A 24,986-nucleotide genomic window follows, 5' to 3' on the forward strand; every position below is an offset into this window, starting at 1 on the left:
ATAGGATTTCGGTTTCCAAGCTGCTGAAGTAGGGGGGATCGTTGCCAAAGTTCAGCATTCCAGCTTCCTTGTGTCCACCGGACCCTCCGCTGGTGGCCATCCCAGAAGCCCAGAGCAAGCCTTCCATTCATCAAGTAGCATGAAGCACTCCTCCGCTGCCAAGGAAACTAGAGAGATGGAGGCCCAAGGGGGGACCCCAGGTCTCTCTCTTGCCCCTACAGGGAGCCCTCTCCCCTTAGTCATCTGCACCAGGGGTGTTCCTGGGCCCAGAGCCCCTGCCCCAGGAATGACTGGTTCATGCATCTGAGAATGATGCAATCTCAGCACCCCACTGCAAGCCCTGCTGAGGGGAGAGGTGCAATCTGGATGCACAGTTGTTGCAATGCTATATACAAGTACTGTGGTGTGGGGACCTAGAGACTTGGGCCTAGGGGACAGACAGCAAGGATTTCAGCTCCATCCTTTCCACTTATTAACCTTGGGTTTGTTGCTGAAATCCCCCTCACTGTCTTGCTCTGCAAAATAGGAATAATTGTTTTGGCAGCAGTAGCCGTCACAACTACTACTATCTTAATCGTTATTTTAAAAAATATATATTTATTTTTTAGTTGTAGATGGACACAATATCTTTATTTTATCTATTTATTTTTATGTGGTGCTGAGGATCGAACCCAGGGCCTCGCACATGCTAGGCAAGTACTCTACCGCTGAGCCACAACCCCAGCCCTACTATCTTGATCTTTAGGGTATTTTGCCTGTGACATCAGCAAGGCAGGTATTGCCATTTTCACCTTGGGTTTCTCCCACTCTATAATGGGAAGGAGTAATTTTCTAAACTGATGGTTTTGTCTGAGGTTCCTTCTAGGTCCTGATGGGTGCAATGGTGGAAGAGAGGTCCCATTTAGTTATTAAGCACCTACTGTGTACCCTGGCCTTGCACACAGCCCTCTGGGCATGTTTCTTCCTTTAATCTACCCGCCCAGGAGATGAATGACATGACGCCACTGTCCATATCCTCATCCCACACAGGGAATCTGAGAGGTTAAGGGACTCATCCAGAGCTCCTCTCATGGTGAGCCAGAGCACCAGTAGGACTTCCACTTGGCCTCTGATCCCGACCTGGGTCTCTGCTGTTGCATGCCCTTCCAACCTATGCATTCAACTGCCTGTGTTTCCACAGGCACAGAGTTTGATTGGCATGTGCCTACTCTCTGCAGCCCCCTCACCGCAGCCCAGTGCATCGAAGCTTGTGAAGGATTTTTTTTTTTATCAGGTGGGGAGTATATTTGATAGAAAAAGGAAGAGAGGGAAGAAGGAAGGCTTCACAGAAGGCCCCAGTGGGTGGCAGAAACAAACACAGCTGTTGGGTCATGTCTTCCTCAGGCTTCAAAGTGTTCCTTTAGGTTCAATGACTTGAACCTCATTTTAGAAAGAATACTGTGGCTTCCAGCCGAGCTGAATGTGAGACCCATCCTGACTCTAATCTGCTGTGAGGACAAGGGGTAAATTGATGCTTGCTTGTGGTGTGTACCCTGCAGCCCTCCAGCTGATGGCAGGAGGCATTAATGAATCGATGACTTTAATTCAGGGCCAGGAACAGAAGAACTCAGAAATGGCTATAATGTGTCATTTTCATTATATATACATATATATATATGGATTTTTTTTGGGGGGGTACTTGGGATTGAACCCACGGGTGCTTAACCACTGGGCCACATCCCTACCCCTTTTTAATATTTTATTTAAAGACGGGCTCTCACTGAGTTGCTTAGGACCTTGCTAAGTTGCTGAGGCCAACCTTGAACTCATGATCCTCCTGCTTCAGCCTCCCAAGCAGCTAAGATTATTTTTAATAAAACTATACAGATTGTGTGTGTGTGTGTGTGCGCGCATGCACGCGCGCACACACACACACACACACACACACACACACACACACACACTTGCTCACTGAGTAGTAGAAGACATCCAGGCTAGGGAAGGATCACTCTAGCTGGGGACAGTTTAACTCCTCTACCTCCTAATGGGACCTTGAAGAAGTAGTCCTGAACTTTCACTTCCTCCTGGTTAGAACAGCAGAGCTATAGACAGACCTGAAGTTGAGCATCAACTTAAGATTTTTAACTTTATGCTGGCATGAAAGTGATAGGCATTTGGTAGACTGGGTTTTTGGATCTTGAATTTGGACCTTTTGTCGGGATAGCAGTATGCGGTCACATCCCTTCTCAGTGCTGGGCAGAGCAGCCAGCCACAGCTCCCAGCCAGCCCCACGATCGCAAGGAGAAACAAGTGACCCTCTACAGTGTACCATGTTGCTCAACCATGATGCCCAAGAGTTTTAGGTGTATTCGGTGCATTTTCAATTTAGGGTATTATCAATTTCATGAATTTATCATGTGGGATCTGATCACCAATCTGTCTACCACACTCCAAGGTCAGCATTCTATCATGAAGCATGATAGTTCTAAGGTTTATCCATGAAGCCTATGGCATACATGGATCAGTACAGATTGCCCCTTACCTGCAGTGCCTGGGACCAGAAGTGTTTCAGTTGCAGATAATGGAATATTTGCATATGCATAGTGTGATATCTTAAGGATAGGTCCCAAGTCTAAGCACAAAATTAATTTGTGTTTCAGAGATACCTTGTACACATAATGTGAAATTAGACAATGCTTTCAGTGTGTCTGTGGTTTTTATTGTGACCTGTCCCATGAAGGCAGGTATGGAATTTTCTACTCATGTTGTCACGTCAACACACACAAAAAATTCAGATTTTGGAGCATTTTGGATTTGAGATTAGGGATGCTCAACCTGTACTTTATTCTTTTTTGTAGTTAGATAAAATTCCGTTGCATGAATATGTCATGTTGTTTACCCATTCATCAGTTGATGGACATTTGGATGGCTCCCTCCTTGGGCTATTAGAAATAATGTTGTCATAAACATTTATGAGTTTTTGTCAAATGTGTGTTTTCTGCTTCCTTGGGTATATATCTAGTGGAATCGCTGGGTTTTTATGTTTAACTTTTTTACAAAACTACCAAACTGTTTTCCAAAGTGGCAGAACTGTTTCACATTTCTACCAACAATATAATAGGGTTCCATTTCTCCACATTCTCACACACAATCATTATTGTCTGTCTTTTGTATTATAGCCATCCTGGTGGGTGTGACGGGGCAATCTCATCATGGTTTTAATCTGAATTCCAGTGAGGAGCACTTCTAAATAAATTTGGGAAACACTGGGTTAGATGAAGCCATACAGATGTCTGTTTCAGGACTTCTCAGAGATCCTTTAGTGTTCTCCTAAGTATCGAGAATCCCTAAAGGAAGTCTGGAGTGTGCAGTATTTTCTCAAATAAGATCCCAGTGTGACCTGAGAACCTAGGACATCTGGGAGGATGGGTGTTCTTTAGGAATCTTAAGCCGAGGTCAGGGGTCAGCAAATTATCTTCCAATTCCCATCCGCTGCTGTGTTTTTTGTAAATAAAGTTTTATTGGAAGAGAGCCACATCTCTGCTTTTACAAATTGCCGGTGGCTGCCCTCACTCTTCAGGGACAAAGCTGAATGGTTAGAGAGGGACTGTGTGGCCTGAAAAGCCTGAAGTATGTACAGTCTGGTCCTTTATAGAGGAAGCTTACTGAACTCTGGCCTGGGAGTGCCTGGTGCATGGGCAAGAGTCTACTTCACCTGTGGATGGACTTGATACTATGTCTGGGGACCAAGGAAGCACCTGGTGAGGTGCTTGTGGGATGGATAGAATTTTGATGGCTTGGGAGAACCAGGAAGGACATTCCCTGTTAAGGGACCAGCAAATCGAATGCTGGAAAGTGAAGAGGTGCTGGGGACTGATAGGGACTTATGTGGCCAAAGAGGAGGTTTCTTTTCTTTTCTTTCTCTTTTTTTTTGGGGGGGGGGGGGGTGGGTACTGGCGATTGAACCCAGGGGCACTTTACCACTGAGCTCCATCCCGAGCCCTGTTTATTTTTTATTTTGAGGGTCCCACTCTGTTGCTATGGGCTTCATTTAGTTGCTGAGGCTTCCCTCAAACTTACTATCCTCTTGCCTCAGTCTCCCAAGTCACTGGATATGTCACCACACCCAGGTTTCTGCAAGGATAGAAGAAATTGGAAAGGTCACTTCAGACTCCTCAGGCCAATTTAGGTTCTCAGTTCTGCTCCTTGGCTCCCAGAGGTCCTGACTCTATTCACAAGGATACAATTCTGGTCCATCTCCCCCAAGATAAGGTGGAGGTTCTGAACTCTCACTGGAATTCAACATACGTGGCTCCCTGTTCTGTCTCTGCCTTCCTGGACATGTCACCTCTCCCTAAGCCACAGTTTTCTTATCCATAAAATAGGAAGAAGAGTTGCCCTCCCCTCAGAAGATGCTAGGAAGGTGAGATGACCTTCTGCACTTGGTATGCTAGGCCCTAGCGGGCAGGTGGGACATGGCAGCTGTCACTGCCCGTGGAGTCTTGTGACCCATGTATAATAATCTCCCCGAGGGCAGAGCAGCATGCTCATTTGTCCCTATAGTTATGATCCTTAGGGGTGCTCATCATATAGGTGGCACTCAGTAAGTGTCCACACAAGGAATGCATGATGCCAAGCCCTAAAATTCATGCCGAGAAGGGGCCTCGCTCTATCTGCATCCTCAGCTTGGTTTCGGGCCCTGTGCTGTGGACATTATAGGAGTCCCCCTGCCCCCATGCACGGGAAAAACTGGGGGAACTGCCCTTCTCTCTGCACTGAAAACTGTGAGCAGAATCCCCAAGGCAGTTCCCCCTCCCCACCAGGGGCAGGAAAAGCACACTTGTTTTGGTGATGGGCCTTTTTTTGTTGGTGCGTTGGTTGCTTTGGGAGACCAAGCAAAGCTATTTATAGCTTCGCCTCCATGCCAGCTTTTAGGGCAGTCTCTACGTCCCTGGCAGCACTTTCCTCCATGGCAGGTTAAAGAAAGGTGATCTGTTTGTGGGCTCCGTGCAGGGCATGAAGATGAGGCCTCCCCAGGCTGGGCTGGGAGCTGTTCCCGCAGGGCCTCTCCCAGGCTCCCAGTTGGAGGGAGGGGCCCATGCTGTTCTCCAGCTTGGCTGTCTCTGGTCACACCAGCCCTGGCTGCTCTGAGAGGCAGTTTTCCTCTCCCCAGAGCCCGCCCCTCTGTGTCTGTGAGACACCAGGAGGGAAGCAGGTGTGTCGGTATCAGAAAAGAACTTGGTTCCAAATTCTGACTCGGGCAAGCTGGGCAATTGGCTTCACCTCCCTGGGCTTCAGTTTCTCAATATATAAAAGGGGTCAGTCGTCGGCCCTCCATGGGTTCTGAACCCCAGGATTCAACCGAGCATGGATTGAAAATATTTAGAAAAAATTATACCTGTCAGACCTTTTATTTCCCCTTGGCATTGCCTAAACAATACAGTGCATTAACTATTTGCATATCGCTTGTATCTTCTTGGGCAGTGGCGGTAATCTTGAAATGACTTCAAGTACACAGGAGGATGTGCACAGGTTATGTGCGAATACTGTGCCATCCTTTATAAGGGTCTCGAGCAGTCGTGGACGTGGTGTCTGCAGGGCTCCTGGAACCAGTGCCCTGCAGAGACAGAGCCAACTGTGATGATCTCCTAGCATCAGTTAGTGGCTGTGAGGACAGAGCAAAGGGGGACGGGAGCCTCTCCCATAGCACCCTCCACTGCCAGCTCTTTTCCATTTGGTTCCTTCCTCCGTTTCTTAATGTGGACGCATTCCGTTTGCTTTTAGTTCACCTCTTGGTTTCCTCCCGCTCCTTCCCTCCCTCCCAGCCCTGTGGAAAGGATGTCTCCACCCCTAACTCCTCCACCTGTGGATTCTTTCTCTGCCGCATCTTAAAGCCATTACCCGCTTTCCTCCTCTCTCATCCTCATTCCCTTCTGGAAACTTCTCCCTCCCCATGTACCATCCCGGTCACTCCAACCCGAAAACAAGCATGGCTAAGACAGGCTGGGAACCCCATGGCCCCTGCAGTTTCCTGCCAGAGCTAAACTTCCTAAAAAGAGCCACCTCACTTAGGGTCCCCCCATCCATCTGCTCCCCCACCCAGTCTCCCCCACCAGGCCCTTCTCCCGTCTCACCCTAGGCTGCACCAGGGCATTTGGCACTGAGCTGATTGACCCCAGGAGACTCCATCTCCCTTTGCCTCTGGGGACACCCCTCGTATGGTCACCCCTCTGGCTCTCTGCCCACTCACTCTTGGCCTCCTTCAAGGGCTCCTCCGTTCCTCTCTGTACCCTCGAATGTCGGGATTCTGAGGACTCAGGTGCAGGACCTGTCTCCTCCCCTTCCTTAGCTCTTAAGGACCTCAAGTGTGAATGTCCTCCCTGCCTCTCTCATCAAAGTTTTGCACCCAGAGACCCGGTAGCTTCTGGGTGTTGCATGGACCTGGTGGTGCCCCCTGCCCCGCCCTCACCTCAGAATCATTTTGTCTTAACAGTTGGCCATTTACCACCTTCTCCTTCACCCTGTTTGCTGCCTCACACCTGCTCAGATGATGACCCGCCCTCCTCATCTGTCCGGGCATCCACAGCGGGAACCTGGTGCCAGCCCAGCCCTCTTTCTCCGCTACCCACCATGCCAGGCAGTCACTTTCTCCTCCACCACATTCAAACTCATTCATTTCTCTCCAGTACCTTTCCCATCCCTGGACCCAGACCCTCCCCATTAATTGCCTGAAGGCAAAATCCTCTGCATTGGGCCACCTGCCCTGCCCCACCCTTCCTGCCCATGCTTCCTGCTACAGCCAAAGAGGGTTTCCTGAAACATACATCTGGTAGGGTCTCATCCCTATTTAGACCCTTCTAGGCTTCCTCCATCCTCAGGATGCAGCCCCAGCCCCTCAGCAAGGCCCACACTGCACCTCATCCTGGCCCCACTTGTCACCACCACTTGGCTGCACCGACCAGAGACACCAAGCCCTTCCCTGGCCTCACAGAGCTTTCTCTGCAGCTTCTCAGCTTTTGCCCTTGGTGGCCTTTCTGCCCCAAGTGCCCCCACCTTCTTTGCTAGCTTTCCTCCTACTTTGAAGGACCCAGCCCCATCCCCCAAAACTCTGATACTGCCCTCAGTCCTCAGAGAAGGTCCCCTGCCTTGCCTCGGGCTTCACCACCCTCACCTCTCCGTGCTGTATGCTCTGACTGCTCCTTCTCTGCCTCTTTCAGGACCTCTGGGCTTGGCACAGTACCTGGTGTGCTTGGGGGCACTTTCATAAGAATTACTTGAATAACTTAATACCTACATGAATGGCTGGTGCGATACACTCCTTTTATCTGGCGCACAGAGACATACAAGATAGCTTTGTGGTGTGCGTGGACTGTAGCTTTAGTCTATAAAGAACGAGGAAGGCAGTGAGTGATTCCAGGGTTAGGAGGAACCGGGGGCAAAAAGTGTGGGCTCTGCAGCCAGAACCCCTGGACTCTAGTTGAAGCCCTGTTGGCATGCTCCTGATGTGACTTCTGTCGAGTTCCTTAGCCATTCTGCACCCCATTTTCCCATCCTTGAGATGGCAATGGTTTTTGAACCAGTCTCAGGGATAGGGGTGGGTTAGATTCATGTATGCTTGGAGAGCCATGGAAGGTAGACATCCTTATTCCCATTTTACAGGTAGGGAGGAAGCTAAGACTAGACAGGTGATGTCATCTACCTAAGATAGAGCAACTGGCAAGATGCAGAGCTGGGATTTGAGCCCAGCGTGTCTCTGCTTGTGCCAAGGGCTGGAGGTGCCTGGACACTATACCTCCAAACTCTGATTTTAGCATCTGGGTGGAAATCTCCAGAAATATGTTGCTATGGCCTGAAAAAGGTGCTTCAGGAAGAATCTGTTGTAATGCTTGGCATATAATAGATATGCAATAAATATTATTTGCATACATGAATCTCCCTGTAGAGGCCTACCTCATCATCTGCACTTCCTACGTCCCGAATGCTGTTGGGAGGTTCGTTCCTGGGCCCTGGCTGGCCAGCATGTTGGCAGTGAATTCTTCCTTATTCAGACCTCTCTTCTGTCTCAGTGCTTCATCAGGGAGGGTCATTAAGAAAACTTTTTCCCAGAAAGAGCTGTGCCTTCCCCCAAGTCTCAGAGTTGATTGTCCCAGCCCCCACACTCTCAAAGGCTGCCCTGTGGGTTTCAAAACAACCCTGCAGGCCGAGAACTGGCTGCTGAGCCCCGCTTTTTTTTTTTTTTCTGGAAACTGAAGGTCCATTCCTGGTGAAAATCAGTATCAGTAAATTCATCCTCCGTGGCTTTCAGCGCTCTGCTTCCCGTTCTGACAATGAGGTTGTTCAGTTACATGAGAGGGCACCAGGGCAGACTGCAGGACTCAAAAGTTGGTAGCATCCAGAATACGGAAGAGAGGGGACCGAAGCCAGCTCACTCCTGGCAGCTCTGCCCATCCTGTCTCACTCCATCCCTATGCAGTTTTAATATCCGTGTCTCCGGTTCAAAAGACAAGTATATCAAAGAATGCACGGATGGGGCGGGGTGATGGCTCAGTGGTAGAGCACTTGCCTAGCACACGCGAGACACTCACTGGGTTCTATACTCAGCACCACATAAAAAATAGTAAAGTTATATATTTAAAAAATGCATGAATATATGTGCATGTGCCCCTACTAGCTATGGAGGCCCTGTAAGTATGTCTTTCATGAAAAGTTCTGAGTCGGGAGCAAGAGAGTCAGGGCACACCCAGGTTATTACCATCTGCCGTGACCCAGTTTCCTTGTTAACTCTGGTTATACCTTCTCACTCACCACCTGATGGGCTGTCACTGGGATTGCTTTGGGTGACTATATGTAAAGCAGTATGTATATGTCAGCTATGAGCCTCCTAATTTGGGGACAAGAGAGTTGGTGGATACCCTCAAATTCCTTAAAGAATCTCAAAAGAGTCTATTTCTAGGGAGAAAATCTATCCCTGCAGTAACTTCTCAAAGGATCCTTATAGTATGAGCAAGAAATAGACTTCATTGTTTTATGCTATTGAGATGTTTGGGAGCTCTTGTTGCTGCAGCATAATCCAACCTATCCTGACTACTTCAGGGGGTGTGGGAAGGTTTCCTGGAGGAAGATATTGAGCCACACTTTGAAAGATAAATGCAACTGAACCAGAAGAGGAAGAAAATAGATGCTTCCTTCCCAATTTCCCTTTACTTAAAAAAAAAAAAAACACTTGGATGGCATTTGTAGCTCATTCCTTTATGACCAGGAAATCTCCCTCTGTGGTGCTCAAACCTCATTGTGGTTTAGAAACTGGGTTTGTAGCTCACTGGAAGCCATTCTGCGAAGATTGGGGTTCCATGGGTCTGGGGTAGGTCTCAAGAATGTATTTCTGGCAAGCAATGTAAGGACCATATACTGGGATATCCTACTGTTATAATATGGATTCTCTTAAAATCCTCTTCTGTAATAATGCCTAACATTTTTAAACCAAATCAAGCAGGAGAGCTAACACAAAAGAAGCAAATCAAGTAAAGGTCATTACCATAAGTGAGTGGCTTCTTTCTTGGAAGAAGTAGTAGCTTGAGCTTCTTTTCTATCCAACTTCTCCTAGAAGAGTGTCAAAGTCATATCATGCTTACCTTTAATCCTCAGTATCTAATAGCGTGCCTGGCACATATTAGGTGCTCAGTAAAGGTGTATTGAAATGGCTGTTCCCGCTTCTCCTGATCCAAAAATCTGGTTTCCTTTCTAGTAACTCTGATTCTGCACATAGTCTGATTTTGTTTGGGGGCCTGCCTGATTTCTCCCGTGGGGGTTGGGGCTGGAGGAAGCCTGCTGACCAGTGCTAATTGGTGTCATTGAGTAATTAATGCAGAATCAGGCCCGGAGCGGATTCCCAGGGAGACAGACACTGAGGGCTGCTTTCATGCTTGGTGGGATGGGAGCTCCTTTCTCAGAGGACATTCTCAGAGCACCGAGCGGACTGGCACAGACTGGTGGGGGGTGGTTTGGCAGCCAGAATGGGGTTCGTGGAGCAAGTTTAGGGGGGGTTTGTGTTGGTGCCATGGCTCTGCACAATATGGAGCGTGGCGCGTTTGACTTTAAAGAAACACAAACCCAGGCATGGTCTCTGGGAGCCAGGCCTGTGTTGACTCTGAAGAATTGATGGGTTCCAAGGGAAGGCTGTGGCTGGAGACATTCGCCCAGCACACCCAGGTCCCCACTGTCTTGTGGCCTGGGCCCTCTGGGATACCCTTAACCTATGGCATGATATCAAAGGCTCCAGGTATACCTTCCCTTTTTACCCTTCCTGCTATTTCCTCTCTCCCGCTCTGCACACTCAACTCTCTGTTCCCGAAGTGCACCCGCCCCTTCTTCTGAGTTTAGCTCAGCCCATTTCCTTGACCTAAAATAATATCTATTCCCTCTTTCTATTGGCTCAGTTCCACTCATCTTTCAAAAAGGGCTTCACACATCATTTCTGTCAGGAACATTTCCAAACTCCCTGAAGCAGTCAGGATGGGATGGTTTTTGCTGCAGTAACAAGTGCTCAGAGAGCAACATAGCTTAAAACAACAAAGTTTAATTCTTGCATATTTCATCTGTGACTTGGGATGGCATGAGAGCTCAGGTTATTCTTCAGGGACTCAGGCTTCTTGAGGCTGTATCTTGACACTTTTCAATGTTTCAATAATGATAACAAGGGAAAGGGAGGCTGGTGAACCATGCCGCCTGCCTGAAGCAAGTCCTGTGGTTACCCTTGAGTTTGTCAGGATGGGGGTATGCAGTCTTCCCTTAGGAATATGGAAAGTTGTGGATGGTAACACGGTCTCCCAGGCACCCTCAAGATAGGTGGCTCTGGTCTTCCCTAACACCCTGAGCCACATCTTTTTGCCCCCAGGAGAGAGGATTCATAGAGGCCAGGGGCTAATTCTCATTTCTTTGAGACAACCAGGCCCAGCCCAGCGTTTGGCTTAGAGAGGATGCTTGGCGAATGGCAGGGGTGGGTGCATCCCTTCCCTTCAGGCTTGGCTTTGCTGCACGTGGACCGCAGTGGGCCATCTTCAGCCCCATGACTCTCTGCCTTCCCTCTGCAGGCGCCGGGTCCTGGCCATCTCTGATGGGATCGAGCACATTGGGAACCTCCGCTGGGAGCTGGCCTTGTGTCTCCTGGCAGCCTGGACCATCTGCTACTTCTGTATCTGGAAGGGGACCAAGTCGACAGGAAAGGTAAGAGTTCTCACCTTGAACGACCGCGGGCAGTAGAAGGCGTGAACCGTCCTTGTGTAAGCTCACAGTTGACCCGGAACATGCCACAGGGTTCTGATTGTGAATACCAACTTTTAAGTTGGGTGTCAGGAAGAGCACTGGACTGGAAGTCCACCCCGGAGCCCAGAGTTAGCTCCACTGCGTATCTGCTGCGCACCTCTAGGATGTGCTTTTTTACCTTCTGAGCTTCCGTTTGCTCATCTGTGAAACGTCTGATCCTTTTTGAGTTGAGAGCCACATGAGATAAGGTGGAGTTAAAGTGGGAAATGCTAAACTGCTAGGATTGATTCTTTTATCAAGACACAGCTCCAGGCATGCACCAGGGCAGGGGGTGCCGGCCGTCGCCACTGACAGACCGTCTTTCTCACTCACCTGCAGTCTGTGGAGGGAAGAGCAACAGCTTCCATCTTGCAGTCTCACTGTGCCACATGCACCAACCAGGTGGCCTTCAGGGTTGCCACCTGATTAGGGGAAGAGAAGTGGAAGAAGGCGGCCAGCTCATAACCACATTGGCCTGGAAGTTACACGTGTAACAGGACTGTGGCCAGCACCCAAGGCACAGCCTTACCTAAACCACAGGGGAAGCCAGAACTCTAGGGAAGCACAGAAACCTTTGGCCAGTGAGCATATCATGTGCCCTAAGGATCAATACAGAGGTTAGAAATGTGAATTTCCTGGACAAATCCAGCTCACTTATCTATTTTACTTCAAAAAAAACAGAAGGGGTAGGGCACAGGGAATTAAATGCCAACATTTAGAAATTAGGAGATTTCACATAGAAATTCTGATCCTCTTATCCCTTGGACAGTAAGATTTGGCCACACCAGACTTGGCATACCCAGAGCAGCACGTGGGTGAGTGACCAGTAGCCTCTTCCTCCTGGGAATGTTCTGGATGGCCACAGTCCCCACCATTCCTTATTGCCCCTGATGCTGTGGCTAAGTCTCAGAGCTGTTAGTTTCCTCTTTCTTGCGTCACAGGAAAGAGACAGATGAAGCATTCTGTATGCCTGAGTGAGCCCCCATCACTCCTTGGCCTCCTGGTTGTGATTGACATGTTTCTCATAAGCCGGGTTCTAAGTATTTGGCTGGGGCAGGGGGCTGGAGATAAAGCCTTCAAGGAAATGGGAGCTTAACCACTTGGGGCCCTTATGCAAAAGATGGGTCTGCTTCATTCCTACAGGGGTGGGTAGGATAAAGGGGAAACTACTGGAACATTAGAGGTGGGCTGGCCTGTGTGGGGAGGTTAGGAGAATAGAGCAGCATGTGAAGAAGGAGGGTTTACTAAACCTAGTCATACTGGTGCCTGGGGACCACAGAAAGTAGAACGGGAACACGCATGTCCCTTCAGCCACGGTGATTCTGCTCCTGTTTGCTTCCTCTAGCTTGTATCATAAAAGCAAAAGGACTCGCCTCTTTTTCCAAACATAAAATCGTCGCATTAATATTTGACTTCGGTCTGCATCCAGGCTGTTCCTCGTTCCCCTCTTTGCTGCCTCTTCTGGCCAAAGAAGAGGGGACCCAGTGGAGGGGTTAAGAAGCAGGGTCTGCAGTCAGCACTCAGACCCCAGGTCTGTCACTCACTCGCCGTGACCTGGGGCACATCAGTTCACGTCTCCAAGTTTCCATTTCCCCTTCTAAGCAGCGAGGTGGGCAAGAGAGCGCACTGAGTGAGAGTCAACTGCGAGGATGTGCCATTGAGTGCTTAGCAGTGTGTGTGACTCATAGTTGATAAGGATTAAATGGGGACTTGTAAATTTTTTGTTGTATAAAGATAAAACATATTCATTCAAGAGAAGTAGTTTCTGAGGTATCTACCACACACTTAGCATTATTCATCGTGTTTCCAAAATCGAGTACAGCACAGCTGGAGTCCCACCCAGGTAACATGTAAACGTGCCTATGGTGGCTTAGAGAAGGGAAGAGGTATTGTTACCATGGCTTCCACGGCCACCACTTCTTGGGAATCCATGTGGAGGCCCGTGGGGCCTTGCAGGACTTTATGTGGTCAGGAGAAGGGCTTCCTGGATGAAGTTTTGGTACACTGGCTGTGCCCACATGTGGCCTCCACCTCTTGGGTCAGGGCAAATGTTTCCACCCAACCCTCAGGAGAAAGCTCAGTATCATGGTGGGGCCACATGGCCCCTGGCTGGGTGACGGAGCCCAAGTGTTGGAGAATTACAGTGTGAGAACTGGGGTTTCCAAGAAAGGCAGGCAGGCTTTGGTCTAGGAGATTTCCAAAGAGGCTTGTGGGGAAGGCGAGGAAATAACCATTCGTCCTGTCTTTTACACACTTGGCATTCTGCTAGGTGTCTTCCTTCTATGTGAGTGCATCACACCTCCCCAGTGGGGGAAGTCGTTGACGTCTCTGTAGGTGGACAGCCAGAGGATAGGAGCCATTAAGCAGCCTGGAAATAGTGGTATGGCAACTCTGCACCTCAGCGCTGACCACAGAGCTACCCTATCCTTGCCTCTCTTGGGCTTTTGATTGACGTGGGAACCTTGTGTTGTTTTCAGTGATCACCCTACACACATCTTCCCGAGCCTCCGTTTTCTCATCTCCAGTAGAAGTGGTAACGGTAGCAGTAGTGACAATGATCCACAGTAAATAGTTAATTACTGTTTTTTAATGTTTTAGTTGTAGTTGGACACAATACTTTTATTTTATTTATGTATTTATTTTTATGTGGTGCGGAGGATCGGACCCAGGTCTCGCACACCCTAGGCGAGCGCTCTACCGCTGAGCCTCAACCCCTGCCCCAAATAGTTAATTATTTATCGAGCATTTCATCCTGTTTCACATGCCTGTGCCACTCAGGCATGTGGAACAACCATGTGAGGCAGGAGCTATTAGCATGTCCATTTTATGGAAGAGGAAACTGAGGCTTGAAGGGATGAGGTAACTTGCTCAAGGACCCTCCAGTAGGAAGCAGAAGATTGGAATGAAAATCCAAGCATTGGTGACTTCACAGCTCATATTCTGGATATGTCATTGTTACACTGCCCTCTGTAATGTTGGTTCAATTAATGATTTTCCTGTGGGCTGGTTAGAAAGAGGCGATTAATGAGATAGCTGAACATATCATAGGTTCTCTGTGATTGTTGGTTGCAGTATCTAAATGGTGCTTTTAAGGGAAATGCTGAATCTAATGAGCCAAGGGTCTTCTTGAAGGCTGGGTTTCATAGATCGCTACATGTCCCACACCCAAGGCCACCATTAGCATCCAGGAGGAAATGTGAAATTCCTTAGAAACCATCCGGTCCACCCGTTCCCTTACTTTATGCATGAACAAACTGAGGGTCAGAGAGGGGAAGGGACTAGTCCAAGGTCATATAGTGTCAGGCAGGCAACAGGAGCCTAGACCCCCAGCACTTTATAAATGATGAGGTCCAGTGGGTCATGTCTTGACAGTTGAAGAGGGGTCCAGGAATCCCTGAATCATCAAGTGAACTCTTCAGAGGACGATGTGGCACATTTGTTTCTGTTTATTACCTGCTTCACCTTGGAGATGAGCCCAGTGTCCAAAGGTCTTTTGGGTTCTGTACAAAAACAGCTAAAAATAAAACACTGGGTCATCTGAGACTTCCAAAGCAGGCAGAGTGGCCCATGGCCCCCTGACCACGGGACCCTAAGCAGAGCCACTTTCATGGAGCTGTAAAGGAGGGACAGATCCACTCCCCTGGTATCGTCCAGGTGGTAACTGAGTTGCCATTCCATCTTCGTCTCCTCCCTGGAGGGTCCAGCCTGCTTCCCGTGGTCAGACCTCAGCAGAAATTTCTGTGTATCATAAACATTCATTTAAGGGATTAAGTAACTGGCTCAAGGACACTCTGGTGGGAAGCAGAAGACTGGGATAAAATCCATGCATTGGTTCCTAGTGCCCTCTTACCTCCAAGATGAAAACTGTACCTTCAACTTCAGCCCAATGCAGCCAGCACTTCCTGTGCTCAGGAGGTAGACATCATAAATCCGGCCTTTCAGCAAACGGATTTGGGACCAAGTGACACATAAACAGGTGAGGCGGTGGGAACACCCCAAGTGAAGTCCCAGCAGTGCTCTGTAGCAGAGTCGTCAATGCATGGACCACAGAGGCTTTGCTGGCATCAGCATCTCCCCTGGAGACAACTAACACCACAGAGGTAGTGTTCCAGATTGCCCCAGCGTCAGAGAGTGATCCATAGTCTTAGAGAACCTCCTCGGAGCCAGAGAGGTATTCAAAAGTCCCAGCTTAAGTGCACAGCAAGGAGCCTGCTCTGTACCTGTCGCTTTGTAAACCCATATAGAAAGCCTGAGTTCCACCCATGCTTCTAGCTCTGTGGGGGAGGTTGGGGATACCGTGGTGAAGACAGTGGTTGGTCTGAACCCTACAAAGCCTGCAGCCCTCTAGGGCAGGACACAACCAGGAAAGCATTCCTAATGCAGATAGTGCTGGCATTAAAAAATATAACAGCTAAGCCAAGCAGATTGTAAAAACCTGGGGATTCTAATGGCTGAGAATTGTCTCCCAGAATATTGCCATATTGCATGTCAGAGCCAGGAGGCATCTGGGTTTCCTTAAGTGGAAACCCTGTTTTATAGAAGTGGAGGCTCAGAGTGTGTGGTGAAGTTTGCTCAAGGCTACCTGCTTGCAAGGGGCAGAGGTAAGATTCAAACCTGGGTGTGTCTGCCTTCCCTAATTAAGGTCTTCCTTTGTTCTGTACCTCCAGCAGGGAAGGAATGTGCACATTCAAGGCAACATGTCCCTGGTAGTTCTGAGCATATGGGAGGCACTTATTAATTTTTTCTTTCTTTCTTTTTTCTTTTTTGGTACTGGAAATTGAAGTCAGAGGCACTGAACCATTGAGCCACATCCCCAGTCCTCTTTTGTATTTTATTTAGAGACAGGGTTTCACTGAGTTGCTTAGCGCCTCATGGTTACTGAGGCTAGCTTTGAACTCAAGATCCTCTTGTCTCAGCCTCCTAAACCGCTCAGATTACAGGCATGTGCTGCCTGCCCCAGTAAAATAGCTGCAGTTTTAGTGCTATATAACTATTCTTTCACTTTCTAGACTCTATTGGAAATTCTAGAAATTCCCTATGGACTTTAAAAAAAAATACTGTCTCAGCCAGGCACAGTGGCACATGCCTATAATTCCAGTGGCTTGGGAGACTGAGGCAGGAGGATTGCAAGTTCAAAGCCAGCCTCAGCGAAAGTTAGGGGCTAAGCAACTCAGGGAGACCCTGTCTCTACATAAAATACAAAATAGGGCTGGGGATATGGCTCAGTGGCCAAGTGCCCCTGAGTTCAATCCCTGGGACCGCCCCCCCCCCCAAAAAAAAAAAAAAAAAAAAAAACCTTTCTCAATCATATATTAAGTCCTGAGAAACAGGATGCTGAAATATTTGCTTTCTTTAGAAGGAAACTTCTAAATCGTGGCTTGTCAGCTTTCATTTTCACTCAGGATATTTGAAACGAAGTGACCAGAATGTGGAGACATCTTTGTGGTTTTCCTGTGTATCCCTATTTTGTTGATCACCCAAAGTCATCTTTCCCACTGCTGCCACCTGCCACTGCTGCTCCTCTTCCTGGTCTCAGAGATCTGAAACTATTAAGTCACACCCACTTACACATTCAGCAAGCATTGAGCATTCAGTAGCTCCCCAGTACCTCCTGCGGGAAAATTGATCTCAGAACTATCCCTTTTGCTCAAGCATCTCACCAGGATGTACATGATGCACCTGAGTTCTTCATATTCTACAAAACAATAATTTCAAATTATTTTGAGGGGTTCTTCTTTTCATTCTATTTTATCACACTAAAGCCTATACAATAATGTTACAGTTTGGGGCTATTTTCTTAGTAACTCTATACATATTTGTTGAAGACTGAAAGGCCCTACGCAACTTATTGAGACTCTGTCTCAAAATAAAAAATTAAAAGGGCTAGAGATGTGGCTCAGTGGTAAAGCCTCCCTGGGTTCAATCCCCTGTTCAAAAACTAAATAAATAAATAAACAAAATCCTGAAAAGAAACTTTGTATTACTACGTATCCTCCTCTTGTGGCTCTGTTAGGCCTGATATAATTCAACATTTGGTTGTCTATGCCTTGAGGGCCAACTGCCTGTGTTTAGAAGTAAAGTTTTATTGGAACATAGACACATCCATTTGTTCACATTATCTTTGGCTGCTTTTGTGCTACTAAAATGGCAGAGTTGAACAATGGCAACAGAAACTATGTGACCCACAAAACCTAACATACAGGTTCAATATCACTGATCCAAAAATCTGAAGTCCAAAATGCTCCAAATTCAAACAAAGCTTTTTCAGCGCTGAGATGATGCTACAAGTGGAACCTTTCACATTGTGAAGCTTTGTTTGGTGCACCAGATTATTAAAAACATAGGTGGTTTTAGAAGAGGTATTTGAAACAAATGAATTCATATTTAGACTTGGGTCCTATTCCCAAGATATCTCAGTATGTATATGCAAATATTCCAAAAGTCGACCAAAAAAAAAAACAAAATCCAAAGCATTTCTGATCCCAAGAATTATTTTTTTTCCTTTCTTTCCTTCCCTTTCTTTTTGGAGGGGATACTGGAAATTGAGCCCAGGGGCTCTTTACCAAAACTGAGCAATATCCCCAGTCTTTTTTAAAAAATTTTTTTAATTTTTTTTTTTTTTTTAGTTGTTGATAGTCCTTTATTTATCTTACGTGGTACTGAGAATCGAATCCAGTGCCTCACACATGCCAGGCAAGTGCTCTACCACTGAGCCCCAGCCCCAGCCCATCCCCAGTCTTTTAAAATTTGTTTTATTTTGAAACAGAATCTTACTAAATTTCTGAGGCTGCCCTCCAACCTGTGATCCTCCTGCCTCAGCCTCCAGAGTCACTGGGATTACAAGTGAGCACCCCTGCACCTGGCTGGTCCCCAGTCTTTTTTGATGAAGTTTGTTTATTCAACTTGTATTCAGGATCTGATCTTTGACAGAAGTCATCTGTGGACCAATAGTATAGTCTAACCTCATGAACTAATTTATGTAAACTTTCCCACTTTACAAGAAATGAATATGAAAGTTACTGTCATCCAAAGTATGGCTGCTGGGACACTGAGAAGTGGCACTGGTGGTTTGCAATGGAAAGCTTTTCTGAAGAATCCTTAAAATCTCCTCCTTTTAGCCCAAAGTGTTTTGTCTTTTCTATCGAGATGCTCAAGTTTGCTAGGGATGCTGTTCGTTCACACAGTCATTCTGTCACTCATCCCCTGAGTGTTTATCGTGCACCTACTATATTCCAGGTACTAGACTAGGGCTCCTTTTCAGTGGTGAATGAACCAGACCCTGGAGCTTATGGTCTTTGAGGTCAGAGGTGGAAAATAAGTTTCAGAAAATGCGGCAGGAGGGAGGGAGCAGGCAGTGAAAGGGTGGGACCTCCCCAAAGAGGACAGAGCCTCTGCATACCACAGGAAGGGCAGGACAGAATGGAGCACCATGAGGTTCTCAGGTGGAGAGGTCCTGGTGAATTTGAGAGGCAAAACACAGCCAGGCCTGGAATCAGTGATGGAGGGAGACAGCGGCAGGAGACGAGCAGAGACACAGGCAGCGGTCAGGTCTCATAGGCCACGAAGAATCGAGGAGGATTTCATTCTGAGTCCTGCAGAGAGCCCCTGAATGTTTTTTAAGTGGGAGGGGAGCATGGTTTGGTTTTCTTCTTTCCAAGCTGCCTTCAGATGCTTGATGTGGATGGATTGGTGGGGGACAGGGGCCACAGACCTCAGGGACTTGATGGTCGCGGGATGGAGAGAGGTGCTCAGATGGAGCCCCGGTTCCGGGTGGGCATCCTCATTCTGTAGGACGCACTGCAGCGTAGGATTCTGAGACGTCACCTTTTAAATGAGAGTGACCACCCAACCTCTGGCCTAGACGCTCTGCCCTCCATAGACAGCCATCCCCGCCCACCAGATAGTCACCGTGTCCCCTCCCGTTGCTCCCAGGCCACCTCCCCAGCTGGCTGTCACTCCCTGCTCTCCCTCCTGCCTGGTCCTCCTCCTGTCCTCCTCTCGGTGGATGATTTATGGATTTTTGCCCCTCGTTTCCTGGTCTCCAGGAGCAGTGGTTGGGAGGGGAGGGCCCTGCAAAAACAATTCTGATCCTTCCCCGCCTCCTCCCGTTGCCCCTTTAAAGGAAGCTGCAGGATTAGCTGGGATTTTAAGAAGAATCATGCCTTTTCACTGCTTTAGGGCTCTGTTTTTATTCTTTTCATAGCTCTAGGACACCAAGGCAGGAGGAAGAAGGAAAAGAAAAAAAAAAAAAACCCACACACAGACAGACACACTCACCCAGAAACAGCTGCAAATAGCCTTGAATTGATTTTTTTTTTTTTTTTAATTGCTTTCCCTCATTCACCAACAAGTGGAAGGACTGGAGGTGACACAAGGACTCCCAAACAGACCATGCCGTCTGGATAATGGTAATACTGAAGCAAAGGCCAGAGGGGGCGCCTTCTTCCACCAGGGATGTGTTCTGAGGCCTTAACCCCTTCAGGCCTCAGAGCACGCCTCAAGGAAGGAACTACGGTTACACCCATTGCACAGATGAGAAGACAGAGGCTCAGGGGGCTTGTGCTTTCAGACCAGGGGAGGGGATGGAGTCAGAGCCCGTGGGGTCAGGGTGGAGCCAGGTGGGCCCCAGCCTGATGGGAAGGTGGGCAGCGGTTTGCAGACCCTGCAGCTGCCAGGTGCAGACCCAGCCCGGATTGGGCTGCAGGAGGCTCCTCCTTCCCCCCAGCGGGGGAAACCATGGGGAGCCCCACACAGACAATTTATTCTTCAGGAGCACCCTATAAAGTGTCTAATGGGTTCAATGAGGCATAAAGCAAGAGTAAAAGGGGGGCAGAGGGAATAAAAGGGAGAGATGTGTGAAAGAGCAGAGAACAGGCCCAGGAAAGGAACTGGGCAGCGCTGTCCCTCGGCCCTCAAGTGGCCTTTGTTGCTGCCTGAAGCAAGCCGGAGAGCGGCCTTGGTGGCAGGGCTCTCTCCCAGCGGCTGGGGCTGATGTCTGCATTCAGAGAGGAAACTAGAGCGTTCATGAGATGCATGCAGAGCACCCAGGCAGCCGGCTCGGGGAGATCCCCTGCCCCGGGGTCCCCCAGAACCCGAGGATACTTGAAGCCAGCGCCGAGGGGTCCTTTGTGCAGCACTGGAAGCCCTTCTCACACAACTGTGGTTCGGGGAGAGTGGTAGATGGTGACATTAAGTCAAAAAAGAGCCCAGCATCTCGATTCAACCCTTTCTCTGGCCTTGAATGACGAGGCTTCACCTTTAGCAGGAACCCTGGCAGCGAGGAAACTTGGACAGGAGGGAGGCTTTGCGACTCAGTAACACTGTCTTTATTAAAGCACAAAGGCCCCCCAAAGTCCGAGTGATTGCTGGAGGGGGGGTTGTTCTGCAGGGCTGGCCAGCTCTGCAGAAAGCCTTCAGGGCCCCCAAGTGGGGCCTGGCAGGAGGTGGGCACTGTTAACCCTTCCTGAGCACCTCCCGGGCACCTGGTGCTGCACCCTGCATGCACGGGTCTCCCTGAGATACAGAAAGCACCTTCCCACGTGGCAGGCACAGCTTTGCCCTCAGCACAAGATGAAACACTATGCTGCTGGGAAAATAAAACCAGAAAGGAGTGGGGAGTTTATTTTGCACCTGTAGAGTGTGAGCCCCGTGGGAGACACGATGAAGATGCAGTGAAGGGGCGCGGGATGAGCAGTTGTGGGGACTCAGGTCCTGCCCAACCTCTGGCCAACCGTGTGCTTTAGTCCAGGCCACCCTGCACTTTTTTTTGGCTCTGCCCGTGCACGTCACTTTACCTCTTTGGGTCATTTATCTCCATTTCCCCTGATGTGGAGGTTAGCTCTGAAAGTGTGGTGACCAGTAGGGAGTTGTCCCCAGCGAGAGGACGAGCCCATGTTGGGCATTCAGAACAGGCAGCAGGGCTGCAAGGCACTGGGTCTTACCTGTCCGAGAGGCTCCGAGCTGGGGTGACTTGTGGGCTTGTTCTGACAGGTGACAGGAGCACTGATTAGCAAAGGCCCCTGGGGGTATTTGAGGTGACAGTAAATGACGATGTAAACCTTGGCAGATAGTAGACTAGAGAGTCGGTCACAGCTGGCATGTCACAGAGGTACCTGCTTGCTGTCACCAATAGACAGGTGGCCAGCCTCCCACCCCCACCCAGTGCAGGTGGGATGGATGGAAGCTGCCATCTTCCTCCAGAGCACCTGCCAGGTTCTTCCTGCCTCCCCATTCTCCATCACCACCTGGATGGGCCAGCGTCCAGCTAGAGAACAGACCCAGCAGGAGAGAATCCTGCACTGGGGAAGGATGTTTTAATCCACAGAAGATCACATGGACAACGACGGTCCCATGGGATTAATCACAAGGTTGGAAAATTCCTACCGCCTAATGACATCATAGCAATCATAATGTCACAGCATAGCCTGTCACTCACATGTTTGAGAGGATGCTGGCAAACATAGCCACTGCAAAAATATGGCACACACAATTGTTTACCATGCATACTTGACGATGTTCCCTGGTTCGTGTATTTACTGTGCTTCTTATGGTTATTTTCGAGCACATTCCTTCTACTCATTAAAGAAGCAAGTTGATTTGAAACAGTCTGCTACATTACAGCCTCAGCCTCGTGCGTCCTGTATCCACCACATCTCTTGATTGCCTGTAGAGGCCACATGGAATGAGTGACAGAGACCATCCAGGTTTATGAAAGTGTTCTCGGTGATGTTCCTCAGCAGAACCACCAAGGGACGTATTTCTCAGAAGGTGTCCCCATTGTTAAGTGATGTGTGACTGCAGAGGAAGATCAGGAGCAGGAGGAAGTGGAGGTGCCAGGGCTGGCTAGACAGGGCTGAACCCCAAAGGGCAGGCAGCAGGAAGGGCAGGCTGAGACCCTCCTGCACAGGCAGAGATTTCTGCCTCATCCGGGCAGTCTCAGCCATGCTCTGTGGTCTGCCACCTGACGGGTGGTCTATGCTCACCCAGGTGGTCTAGCATAGTCCCCCTCTCTGACACTCAGCTGACTGTACACAGGTCACGTCTACAGAGCTCCTTCACAGCAAGAGCTTAGGTGAGTGTTGGAATGGCTCGAAGGACCTAGATGCCCTGCACATTTCAGTATCTCCAAAGCACCTTCATCTCACACCTGCGTGATGGAACCAGCAAGCTACCCTCCCCTCCCAGGCTATTTTGCCTGCCACTGCCAGGCTCCAATCCATCACGGTGGCTGGCGTCCTGTAACTCTCCCTCCCAGACCTCTAACAGTAGCTTCCATCACCCCGAGCGCCAACCTTGATTTTTAAAAATCACCAACAGTAGTCTAATATCAGCTATTTCAAAATAAAAGGATAGTCTTCCCAAATCCCACCACCATAAATTCTTCCTTTGCTCTTTGCCATACGTGTTTGTTACAGCTGTCTAGCCAAAGCAGGTCTCCATGCAGATCTGTCTGTCTGTGCTGAGGTGAGTGCTAAACCCTGCGCAGCAGCATCTCCATCAACTCTCTCATCAGCCTTCTGGAGACCACAATAGTGTCTCTGCCGCCTCTTGTAAGGCAGGGCTTTGAAGCCAGTGTGAATATTCAGACCCAGATGTGTCTGATGCCAGAGCCCTTGCTTCAGTATCACTCCTTAGCCTGGCATTCAAGCCCCTTCTCAGTTGTAATCCAGGCTTCCTACCACGATATCATAGACTTGGTACATTTATAAATTTATTATGTGTTTATACACATGTCTGAGCTTTAAGAAAATAAACCTCTGAAATTCGGGGTTGCTAGCCCTGAACCCGGAATTTAAATTTAAAATGATGGGTAGGTGAGTAGGTGGGTGGGTGAACAAGTAGGTGGATGGAGGTCTGGATGAATGCATGGGGAGTGGCTAGGTGAGAGGGTGGCTAAGTGGGTGACAGTGGGCAGAAGGCACTTGGATAGCCACATGGACAGGTGGACACCTTTTTCACTGCTCTGACTTAAAGATCAGAACAATTGTAGAGGAGGAAAGCGTATATCAGGGCTCAGGGTTCCAGAGGTTTGTCCATGGACAGCAGGCTGCATTCCTTTGGCTCAAGGTGATGCTTTAGGAGGAAGAGTGTGGCAGAGGGAAACGGTTCAGGATGATCAGGAAGCAGAGAGATTCCACTCACTAGATACCAAATATAACCCCCAAAGGCACAACCATAACGACTCACCTCCTCCAGCCACACCTTACCCACCTTCAGATACCACCCACTTAATCCCATCAGAGGGTTAATTCCCTGATTGGGTTAAGGCTGTCATAACCCTATCATTTCTCCTCTAAACCTACTTGCATTGTCTCACACGTGAGCCTCCGGGGGACATGTCACATCAAAAACCATAACATGGACAGATAACTAATCCACAAACTCAGCCCTGTTCTCTCCCCAGTGAGGTCCTGGTGTGCTTGAGAACACACAGCCAACCATCAGCTACGTAAAATACCTCCCACTGAAGGAGGTAGGCGCTCATCACCGCCTGTTTTGCAGACATGAAAAATGGAGGCTCCAAAGGTCTAAATCACAGGTCAAGGTTAGTTCCTGGTGGTGGAGCAATGATCTTGGTTCCAGAGCAGCTTGCTGGCCCCAGAATAGGCAGGTTCAGACTCTCCATCCCTGGTTTTTCCTGCCACACCCTGCCATCTTCTGCACCTCCAGGAAACCCTGAATCTCTCCCACCCTCATCCTTCTCAGCCTGTTCCTCATTCCCACAACAGCCCTTGTCAGCATCAGCAGCTGCCCCAAGATCACCTCAGCTGCTGGGTCATGACCGTCAGGCTTGGGGGCCCAGAGAGATTTCTCATCACATGGGGCAAATATTTGCTGAGCGTGTCTCGTGTACTGTGCCCTGTGTCAGGGACTGCAGATGCCAACTCTAACGGAGTTACAGGCTGGAGCGGGAGTCGGGTCAACAGGCAGTTATAAAATCTCCCCGGGCCGAGGACAAGCAGGGCCCCAGGAGGCAATGTCATCCCTCACTGGAGGGTGAAGTAGGGACTGTGTTTAGCTGCTCACAGGAGAGAAAGGGGACTCTAGGGGGAGCAGGGACAGTGTGGACATGGCTCATTTCCCTCTTCCCTCCCTCTTCTCTTCTTCTTTCCTTCCTTCCTTCCTTCCCTCTCTCCATCCCTCTTCCTTCCTGTAGATAGATAGATAGATGGATCAACTGGTTGATCGATCAAGGAGGTCTTGTTGCATATCAGGGATGCCAAGAGCATCTGTTACCTTGTCCCTAGGGTAAGTCACATAGCGTGTACTGTAAGTGGTCACACAGTCCATTTCAAAGTAGCACTAAGTATGTTAGGCCTGTCGTGTGCTAGGACCTGTTTGGTTGATGGGGTTGACAGTTATATATAGCACTTCCCAGGACAAGTCTCTCTCTCTGCCCACAGTGGCTAAGGAAACAGCGGAGTGGAAACTTGTCCCGGAGAAGACGAGTGAGGATTAAAGCAGGGTGGATAGAAATGTGTGCTGCTCTGAGTGTTCTCAGTTCCCTTGTCTGAGAACCAGGAGCAAATGAAGGGTAATCACAGGTGGAAGGGGAGGGGGTGTGGCACAGAGCAGCAGAGTCAGGGAGACCCAGGTTCAAAGCTCAGGATCTCTCTGCAAAACTCGGGAACATTATTTACAGAACACCTGCTGCATGCCTTCCATGGGGTTCAGCACTCCCCTTTCACCACTTAATTCAACCTTCA

General features: G+C 48.9%; 1 protein-coding gene across 1 annotated transcript in view; it reads left to right on the forward strand.

Moving 5' to 3' along the window:
• Slc6a11 (solute carrier family 6 member 11) overlaps positions 1–24,986 on the forward strand; it is a 125,067-nt gene that overhangs the window by 18,283 nt on the left and 81,798 nt on the right. The window contains exon 5 of the mRNA XM_027931918.2: positions 11,070–11,202. Within this exon, the coding sequence (XP_027787719.1) occupies positions 11,070–11,202 (133 nt within the window). The remainder of the gene's footprint in view (positions 1–11,069; positions 11,203–24,986) is intronic.

Source organism: Marmota flaviventris, chromosome 20 (assembly GCF_047511675.1).
Source record: "Marmota flaviventris isolate mMarFla1 chromosome 20, mMarFla1.hap1, whole genome shotgun sequence".
NCBI lineage: Eukaryota > Metazoa > Chordata > Mammalia > Rodentia > Sciuridae > Marmota > Marmota flaviventris.